Here is a 10,413-nt window from a genome sequence, read left to right on the forward strand (position 1 = left end):
TACTCTGAAGGATACTTTCTACCAAAATGTCACACCTCTGAGCAGCTTGTAGAGGTACCTACATAGCACAGTAGTGGACAGGAAGTGGACAGGAAGACATTAGTTCAAATCTGATCTCAGAAACTTGCTAGCTGTGTGATCCTGACATATCTGTTTACTTCCATTTCAAAGTATGGATATAATAATAGCGCCCTGAGAACAAAATGAGATATTTGTTAAGGACTTTGCAAACCTTTAAGGGCTATATAAATGCTAGTTCTTATCATTGTCAATATCATCATTATCATCTTTCCGTTAGTTCACACAATCTCACTCCTTTTCCCTGTTGTTATCCGTGGTCAGGTTCTCATTGGCATGAGTGACCCATGTCAGCTTCCAATAGAAAGAAAGGAGTTGGGGATGAGGTGAGGACATCACAGAAGGCTAAATTGTCAGATCCATATAGACTTAGCTTTTACATAAACCACCATAATACATAGAAGCCCAGAGTCCAGCAAAGTTTTCTTGTCTTTATTGTAGAAGTAAAGAAATGAGAAATGCTATATCATGGGAAATGTAGACTCAGGACTAAAGAGTCTCCTATTCAAAGAAGATTGAATGTAGCAGGGATAATTTTGGGTCCTTGATATCATTATAGCGTTATCTTGAGGTTATCCAGAAGTCATTCTGGGATCCCTGAGAGATCCAGAATCAAAGCAATAGCTTCTTGGACCCTCTTCCTCAGGTTCTTCCTGGAGAAACAGAAGGAAGTCAAAAGTCAGAGTCAGATGCCAAACATATTGCCTTGTCCTCAGCTTCTCCCTTAAGGTACAGTCTCAAGAAGAAGGAGAGACAACAAGATGGAAAAGACACCAAGAGGGCAGAAATGAGACCAGGGTGAAAGGGAGTCTGAAGGAAAGCTGAAGAAGGATGAAAGAGTATACAAGAGGAGAGAGAAGAGAACAGAGCAGAGAGGAGGCTGAAAGGCAAATGGGGCATACTGAATGAGGAAAAATCCCTAGAAAAATTATGACAGGTCAGAGAGGATTCTGTGAGAAATGAACAAAGCATACAAGGGGACTAAAGAGAGTCTGAGGGACAAAGAATATGAAAAAGACAAATTGAACAATGAAGAAAAGGGTCAGGTTGAGCTATGAACTACAGAGGAGAATCTGAGAAAACAGAAAGGAAACCAAGATTAATGGTAAGAGAAGTTAGACATTTACCTCAGAAGATCAAGGCCATGGCACTTAAGAGGACATTGATGGCCACAGTCTTCATGAATAGCAATCTCATGAACAGTACACTGAAGAGTAGCTTGTTCCCCTGCTCAGGTCCTTCTGCAGGGAGCAATGGTGATTGATGGTCAAGAGGAAACATGCTGAATTCTAGGACTACCCTAAATAGTAGACACATTAATCCTGGCTAACATTTATGTAGGGCTTACAAGGTTTGCAAAACAATCTATAAAATATATCATGAGATTTTCACCAAAATATCATGAGGTAGTTACCAGTTATTATTGCCATTTTATCAATAAAGAACATTAGCTCAGAGAGTTTGCATTATTTGTCCATGGTCAATAGCTAATAGGAATCAAAGATGAGATTCAAATTTAGATCTTTTGACTCCACCTAGGCATATCCTAAGTATTCTTAACTGAGTGTGAACAATATAAAACTCATCACCTTTCCTCTAGAAACACTTTTCTTATAAACTGCAATATTTATTTTAAGGAACCACCATCCTTCTAGTCACCCAGTTTCCTTATCTTGGCACCATCCTCAATTCTTTCCCCTCCTTCACTCCACAAATCCAATCTGTTGTCAGGTGTTTTTAATTCTGCATTTCTTGTCTCTCTTTTGTTCATTCATACAGTCACTATTTTACTTCAAGGTTTCATCATTTCTTATTTAACCTATCACAACAGGTCCCTATCGAACCTCCTCTTTTCCATCTCTCCTTGTCTCAAATTTACCCTCTACACAGTTTTCAAAATTATTTTCCTTAAACCATAAGTCTAACCATGTCATTACCCCAGCTCAAGAATCTTCAGTGGCTCCCACTATTGACTCAGGACAGATTGCAGTTTTACAATTTGGTTCTAATCTAGTTTTCCAGTTTTAATGACCCTTCACATATTCCATTTTCAATCCATCTGGCCTATTTGCTGTTCTCCAACTTGCGTTCTATTTCCCAGCTCCCCTCATACCACCCCCAGTTTGGAATACATTCCCTCCTTACCTCCATTCTTAGAATTTCTAGCTTACTTCAGCACTCAGTCCTTGAACCAATTCAAGCAGAAAGTCTGATCTCACTCATTTAATTATTGGTATTATTTCCTTCCACAAATAATCATGTATATATTTATCTATTTGTATGTTGTATTCTACCCTCCAATAGAATGTAAGCTTTTTGGGTGCAAAGACTGTCTTCCATTTTTTCCCACTGAATCCCCAATGTGTTGCACAAAGTAGGTAATCAGTAAATACATGTTAAATTATATTGAATTTGACATGAAATTGAGATGAGGAAAATCACTTGAATAATTCAAGCATGTAATGAAAAGTGACAGAAACAGTGATAGAACAGAAAGAATAATTTTAAAGGAAATTATTACAATCTATTTGAAATAGTATGTCTGTTGTAACAATGGAAGATAAGGGTAGAAAGGAGAATAAAGAAGGTCTAGAGCAATCTGTGAAGAATCAAGAGAAAATGAATTATGAAAGAGCAAGGAGAGTTTAGCTCAGTTTATGGAATATCATATTTCCTGAGTCTTGGATAATATATACTTTGATCCGTGAATCATGACACATTCGCACTATGAATATGACACACTCTCTTGTCACTCTGAACCCTGGATTATTCATTATCAAAGGAGGACACATAGAAACTGGCACACTTAGAAAGAACCTGAGTAGCTAAATGCTCCAACCTGTGCCTGGAAGGAATTCCCTCTACAATATTCCCCCAAATGTTCTCATTTAGTTTTTTCTGGAAGATCCTCAAGGAGATGGTTCCTTACCCTCCTCAGATAGCCAGTTCCACTTTTGAACTGTCCTAACAGTCAAAAAGGTATTCCTTACATTATCAGAGCTAACTTTGCCTCCTGGTGACTTCTAAGCTTTGTCAGTTTCCCTCCTGGTCACTAATACACTTTTCTTTCCTATGAATCTCTCAGGTACAATCTCATTAGCTCTACCTTTTCATCATGAATCTTTAACTCACCCATGAGGTCCTGCACAGAGGAAGATTGTTTCTGGCCAGAAGGCAATTCCAGGGTCTTGTCCTAGGACCTGAAGCAAGAAACACATTCCTAGACACAGCTCTGATCCTCAATGACCCCAGGATTGGCTTTCTCAGTACACAACCCCATCAACATCAGAAATCACCTTTCCAGCCTACCATGATGCCCCTTTAATCTAAGACATTTCCCAGACTAGAATTCCTACCTTCAGCATTAGGATACTCTTTTGCTAGAATAGTCCTTTCCATTCTAGGACCCACATTCCAGTTCAGAATCCTTTTCTTTTGCTTAAAATTTTACTCAGCATTTTGTATTATCCCATCCCCAGACAGCCTATATCCCTGTCCCTGTTCTTCAGTGAACATACAATGTCCCTTCTTAGACTAAAATACCCCTGTTCTCAGTCTTCTTCACCCCAGGGGCTAATCATACCTGGCTTGTGGGACATATTCATCTCTTTTCCAATGTGCTTCACTGTGCAGGTTACTGTATGATTCTCACCAACCCTGCCAATCTGGATGGCATTGTAATTGCCATTGGCCATGGGACCCAGAGTATGAGTCTGGGCTGAGATCAAAGGCCCAGAGGATGCCAAGGACACATGGATTTCCTTGGGGTAGAAATTCCTGATCAGGCAGGCCATAGCATCCTGACTCCTCACCAAGAACACACTGGGTGATAGTGGGTTTCCAAGTCCTGCAAGAAAATGAAAGTTTCCTGTCCCTTCCCTGCACCTAGCTCCAGATGTGGGAAAGGCACACATTTGAACAACATATAGCTGTGAAAAACAATCTTTACCACTTAATTTCCTGCCCTGCTCTTAACTTCAGCCTGTCCCTGTATGTAGGGAACAAATTCATGTGACCAAATTAACTGTAAAAACAAACCTTAGCCCCATTTCCTGTCCCAACCCCACTCAAAGGCTGCTTCCCAAGTGCCCAACTCATATGCCTGTACTTCCCCTAGATCAGTCTCCTCTCCCTTTCCCAACAACCCCCAATTCTTGATTGTCCCTCAAGTTGACAAGTCTCAGGATTTTATTGCTGAGTGTCCCAAGTCACTGGATTTTATGATGATATGATTCTGTAGCCCTTGACTGACCTAACAGGGGTCCTCAAATTTTTAAATAGGGGCCAGTACACTGTCCCTCAGACTGTTGGAGGGCCAGGCTATATTAAAAACAAAACTTTGTTTTGTGGGCCTTTAAATAAAGAAACTTCATAGCCCTGGGTGAGGGGGATAATCGTCCTCAGCTGCCGCATCTGGCCCACAGGCAGTAGGTTCAGGACCCTGATTATAATCCATCTCAAAGGATTAAAACTAGAGAAGGAATGTTAGCTGAGTATGGTCATAGAGCACAGTGTGGTAGAGAGAGGAGCTCAGGAGATGGGGAATACTGTTTCTGGTCTGCGTTCAGCAGTGACTATGTGCCCTGAAATCATAGGATTTTCATAGGTCTGTGATAGTAGAGGTACTCACCAGTCTCCACAGTCACATCTGTCCCAAGACCAAAGACCAATTTGTCTGTGTCATCTCCAGGGCCCACCCTCCTTACACAATGGTATTGGCCAGAATCTCTGAGACCCAGGTCCTTAATCTGTAGGAAAATTCGGCTCCTACTGTCCTCCCTGGAGGTGGTGATTCGGTCTTCAGTGACATCTGTTGAACTACTGCTGAGATTGGTCAATCCTAGTGGGGCATTACCAGGTGCCCAAAGGTACCAGCCAAGTTTGCTTGTCTTGAATTGGAAACCAGAGGTTTCACATTTGAGTTTCAGGATGCTTCCAGCTTGATGAGAGCCTCCCCCTGACTCTTTCAACACTGATTGTTCCACTGAATGAAGCAGAGATGGAGGTAGAGTAAGTAGGGGGAGTCCATTGATACCTCCTCCCAGGAGATAGAACTTTGATTCCCTTGAACTTTCTCATACCTTAACCCTGACCTATTCCCCTGCCTCTAGCCTGGACCTAGGGAAGAGTATGGGGGACAAAGGACCCAGAGCAGCAAGAAAGATTGTTGGTAGGATCCAGGGAATCACAAGGATCAAGAGTGGTCCTAGGTTCAAAGGAGTTATCCCTGGGGTCAGAGACTTCTCAGATTATCAGAGGCTCTGAAAGTCAGCAGATCCTCAAGGATAGGGAGATAGAAGTTCATAGGTAAGAGTAGACTGACAGGATTGGGGATTCCTGGAGCAAAGAGAGAGGGTTTATCTGAAAACAGTGTTGATCTCAGAAGCTCACCAGGTCTAATCATAGAGTGACTGGAACCCTCAATCCAACCTAAAGCCCTCCCCCACCCCTTGGTAGCCTTCATTCCATGAAATTCCTCTGCCAAGTTTTCACCACCCCTACACACATTCCCTGAAAACACAGAAACTTACATGGCAATACAGAAAGTTTTGTTCCAGGACCAAAATTTTCCCACTGAGCTGCTCACGGTGACACAGGAAGGAACCTAAACCCCTTGTCTCCAGATAATTAGAAAGGGTGGAGGAACATGAGGATGACAGGAAGTGAATTAAAAGTCCCAAGAGTTAAATCACTCATCAAGGTAATGAAGCCCAGGGAAAGATCTTCAGGTAATTGTGAGGGATCTCAGGATATACATTCTAAATCAACTTCACATCAAGGTTCCAGGCAGGCTAGACATTTGGGAAGAGATTCACTTTTGCAGGATTTAAGATCAGTCCCCCACATGTCTTCTGGGGTGGCTGAATTAAATGACTTGTATGAGTTTGACTGATCTATTCTCAGGCTAATCCAGGTAACACAAAGGAATGTTTGAAAGAGGACTCCACTCAGGGATCCATTGGGGGATCTTAGACTGAATAATAGTCAAGAAGAATTGGAAAATCTCAAGAACCAACCATGATTTCCCAGAGATGTCTAAGTTGCATGTCTCTTCTAAACCTTGGCTTGATAGGCACCTGTCCAAACTATAACTAACCAATGTCTCAGGGGTTGGTAGGATAGGTGGATATTTGCACTGATGTATATCACTGTGGATCTTGGGAATCTTGAACCAAAGTGTTTGGAAATACTTCAGGGAGTCAATGATAGGACCCTGATGCAGCTGCAAAAACGTTGAAGACTCTCAGAGAGCATCCAGGAAGGGTTTTCCAACACCAGTTTGATGAATTGCAGATCATCAGAATTTCATATGATGACATAATTCTCATCTGGGATTTTTTTCTACTTAAGAATTTTTATTGTTATTTTTTTGTGATCCATGGATTTTATTTTTTAATTTTCATTTTTTGAACCTTGAGTTCCAATTTATTCTCTTGTCCTCCCGCCTATCCCACACACATTGAGAAGACATGTAATATGATATAAGATATATATGTGAAGTCATATTTCCATATTAGTCATATTTTTTAAAAACACAAAGAAAAATTTAAAAGTATGCTTCAACCTGAAGAATTCATCAGTTCTTCTTTGGATCATGGTTCTTTGGAATCATTCTGCATCATTGTAATGATCAAAGTAGCTAAGTATTTCACAGCTGATCATCATTACATTATTGTTATTACTGGGTGCAATGATCTCCTGGTTCTGCTCACTTCCCTTTGCAAGTCTTTCCAGGTTTTCCTAAAACCATACTTTTATCATTTCTTATAGTTTTCAATAGTATTCTATCACAATCATACATCACAACTTGTTCACATATTCCCTAGGTGATGAACATCACCTCAGTTTTCAATTCTTTGCCATCTCAAAAAGACTTACTGAAATTATTTTTATACAATTAGGTCCTTTACCCTTTTTTTGGCCTCTGGGATGTAGATCTAACCATGGTATGGTTAGGTTAAAGGGTATTCTTTATATATTTTATATAACAATTTTATAGTTCTTTGGGCAGAGTTCTACATTGTTCCTTTTTTTGTGCAGAAAGATTTTAATTTTCTATTTGTTTATTTTAATGCACAACACATTGTGAATCATGTTGGCAAAGAAAAATCAGAGCAAAAAGGGAAAAATCATGGGAGAGAAAAAATAGAAAAAAGAAGTAAACATAAGATGAGTTGATTTACATGCAGTCTCCTTGGTTCTTTTTCTGGATGCAGTTGCCATTTTCTGTCCAAAGTCTATTGGGATTACTTTAAGTCACTAAATCACTATAAATTGTTCTTTAGAATGATTGAACCAGTTCACAACTTTTACCAACAGTGTTTTGATATCCAGTATTTGCCATTTTCCTTTTCTGTTATGTTATGTCTCAAGAAGAGACTCTTAGATTGAGAAGTGTGAGATAGTATCTCCCAGGTTTTTTTTCCATTTCCAATTGATACCCTGACTTGGAATTTTTTTCAGATATTTTGATTTGGATTTAGTTATTTTAACCATGAATGGGAATAGGATGAACTCTCCACAAAACAAATCAGATAGAACTGGAAAAGCCAGAATTACAATATGTTGCCTACAGGAAACACCCTTTAAAACAAAAGGGATACAACAGAGGAAAGGTCCGGAGGAGAATCTAATATGGTTCAGGTGAAGTAAAAAAAGTAAGGGTAGAATTTTATCTCTGATCAATAAAAGCAAAGAAAGATCTAATTAAAAGAGATTAGGAAGGAAACTGTGTCTTAATAAAGGATACCATAGATAATTTTCTTTTTTAATTTTATTTTTTATTTTGGTCTTATATATACAACATATGCATGGGTAATTTTTCAACACTGACCCTTGGAAGATCTTTTGTTCCAACTTTTCTCTTCCTTCCCCCCAACTCTCTCCTCTAGATGGAAGATAATTTCATACATGTTAAATATGTTAAAATATATGTTAAATACAATATATGTATAAATATTTATACAGTTATCTTGTTGCACAGGAAAGATCAGATTTAGAAAGAAGGTAAAAATAACTTGAGAAGAAAAAAAAATGGCCATTAACAGAAAAAGTAGAAATGTTATGTTGTAAAGTCCAAACATTTCCCAGTGTTCTTTCTCTGGGGTGTTAGCTGGTTCTTGGTTCATTACGGTTCAATTAATTGATTTGGATCCCTCCTTTGTTGAAGGAATGCCCATCAAGAATTGGATCATCATTTTGTATTTTTGTTATTATAATGATCTCCGGCTTTGTTTTTAGCATTGGTTCATGTTTTTCCTCCAACCCTCTCTTGTTCATTTCCCTTGCTGGTCCATTTCTTAGGGAAACAAAACCCCTTAACATTCATATATGACAATTTTTCAGCCTTTTCCTTACCACAAAAGGGCTGGCCCAAACATTTCAACATACAAGTCCCTTTCCCTTCTTATTATTTTTTGAATTAAGCCTAGTAGTAACACTTGGATAACTTTTTGAGTATAGTTCCAAATTGCTCTTAGGGTTTCCATTCCAACCCACCAGCAATGCATCAGTGTCCCAATTTTTTCCCCAGCCCCTCTAAATTCGTCATTATCTTTTCCTCTCATATCAGCCAATGGACAGGTGTGATTATCTCAAGTTGTCTTAATTTGCATTTCCGATCAAAATGACTTGGAACATCTTTTCATATGACTATAAATAGTTTTTAAATTTTCTTCATCGAAAATTGTCCAATCCCTTTTATCATTTATCATTTGGAGGAATGGCGTTTTATAAATTAGGTCAACTATTCCATATATTTTGGAGATGGGCCTTTTCAGAATCTTTAGCCATAAAAAATTTTTCCTTAGTTTATTTCTTCCTTCTTTGTTTATTATAGCTTTTATTTTATTTTTTTTTTTTAGCCTTTAATTTACAGGAAAACAAGGGTAACTTTACAGAAACAATTTGAAACCGTTTCCAATTTTTTCACCTCTTACCACCCCCACCCCTAGATGAGGATGATAGTAGATTTAAATATAATTTAAAATATAACAGATACACAAATAAGGTATACATGACCAAAACATTTTTTGTTGTCCAAAAGAATCAGACTCAATTATTGTACCAATTAGCTTGTGAAGGAAATCAAAGATGCAGGTGTATAAAAATAGGGACTGGGAATTCAAAATGGTTTTTAGTCATTCCCGAAAGTTCTTTTTCTGGGTATAGTTGTTCAGTTCATTACCGTTCCATTAGAAATGTTTGGATGATCTGGCTTGAGGATGGCCTTTAATCCATTGGGACTGGCCATCATCTAAAATTGTTGAAGTTATAATGATCTCCTGGTCCCGCTCATTTCACTCAGCGTCGGTTGTAAGTCTCTACAGGCCCTTTCTGAAATCATCCTGGGTCATTTCCCAAACAGGATTATTCCATAATTTTCATATACCACAAATTTTTAGCCATTCTCCAACTGATGGACATTTCAGTTTCCAGTTTCTAGCCACTAAAAAGGGCTGCCACAAACATTCCGTGCACATACAGGTCCCTTTCCTTCTTTATTCCTTTTGGGATTAAACCCCCAGTAGTAACACTTGTTGGGATCAAAGGGTATGGAAAGTTTGATAACTTTTTGAGCATAGTTAAATTATTTCTCCAAAATGGTTGGATTTGCCAACCCACCCCAAAATGAATCAATGTCCCAGTTTTCCCATCCCTCCAACAATCATCTTTTTTTCCTGTCATCTTAGCCAATCGACGGTTGTGGTATTCAGAGTTGTCTTAATTTGATTTTCTGATTAATAATGACTTGGGCACTTTTTCCAATGACTAGAAAATAGTTTCAATTTCTTCATTGAGTTGTCTGTTCTTATCCTTTGACCATTTTTTAATTGGAGAATGGCGATTTTTTAAATTAGGTTAATTCCTCTATATATTTTGGAAAATGAACCTTATCAGAACCTTTGACTGTAAAAATATTTTCCCAGTTTATTGCTTTCCCTTCTAATCTTGTCTTCATTTAGTTTTGTTTGTCAAAAAACTTTCCAGTTTGGTATAATCGAAATTTATTTTGTGATCAGTAATGATCTTGGTTCTTTTTGGTCAATAAAGGCCTTCCCCTTCCAACCAGATCCTGAAAGGTAAACTATCCTGTTTCCTCTAATTTATTAATAATTTATTCTTTATGCCTAGGTCATAACCCATTTTGACCTTATCTTGGTGTACAGCGTTAATATGGATCAAATGCCTAGTTTAATATTAGTTTCCAATTTTCCCAGCAATTTTATCAAACAGTAAGTTCTTATCCCAAAGCTGGGATCTTTGGTTTTCAAAAAGACTGGTTGCTATATTTGTTGGACGTTTTATCTCTTGAACCTAATCTATTCCACTGAT

General features: G+C 38.3%; 1 protein-coding gene and 1 long non-coding RNA gene across 2 annotated transcripts; both read right to left on the minus strand.

The window, feature by feature from the left end:
- Nucleotides 1-399: 399 nt before the first annotated feature.
- On the minus strand, nucleotides 400-3,260 carry LOC116420739. Its single transcript, XR_004231155.1, has 3 exons — nucleotides 3,211-3,260; nucleotides 1,206-1,319; nucleotides 400-731 (listed from the first exon to the last, which is right to left on the minus strand). It is a non-coding gene; the product is annotated as an uncharacterized LOC116420739 (long non-coding RNA).
- A 247-nt stretch (nucleotides 3,261-3,507) lies between these two features.
- LOC116420758 (immunoglobulin alpha-2 heavy chain-like) lies at nucleotides 3,508-9,331 on the minus strand. Its single transcript, XM_031947666.1, has 4 exons — nucleotides 9,266-9,331; nucleotides 6,156-6,301; nucleotides 4,709-5,148; nucleotides 3,508-3,925 (listed from the first exon to the last, which is right to left on the minus strand). The coding sequence occupies exons 1-4, from the start codon at nucleotides 9,329-9,331 to the stop codon at nucleotides 3,630-3,632; spliced, it is 948 nt and encodes a 315-aa protein (XP_031803526.1). The 3' UTR covers nucleotides 3,508-3,629.
- Between the last annotated feature and the right edge of the window lie 1,082 nt (nucleotides 9,332-10,413).

Source organism: Sarcophilus harrisii, chromosome 1 (genome assembly GCF_902635505.1).
Source record: "Sarcophilus harrisii chromosome 1, mSarHar1.11, whole genome shotgun sequence".
Taxonomy (NCBI): Eukaryota; Metazoa; Chordata; class Mammalia; order Dasyuromorphia; family Dasyuridae; genus Sarcophilus; species Sarcophilus harrisii.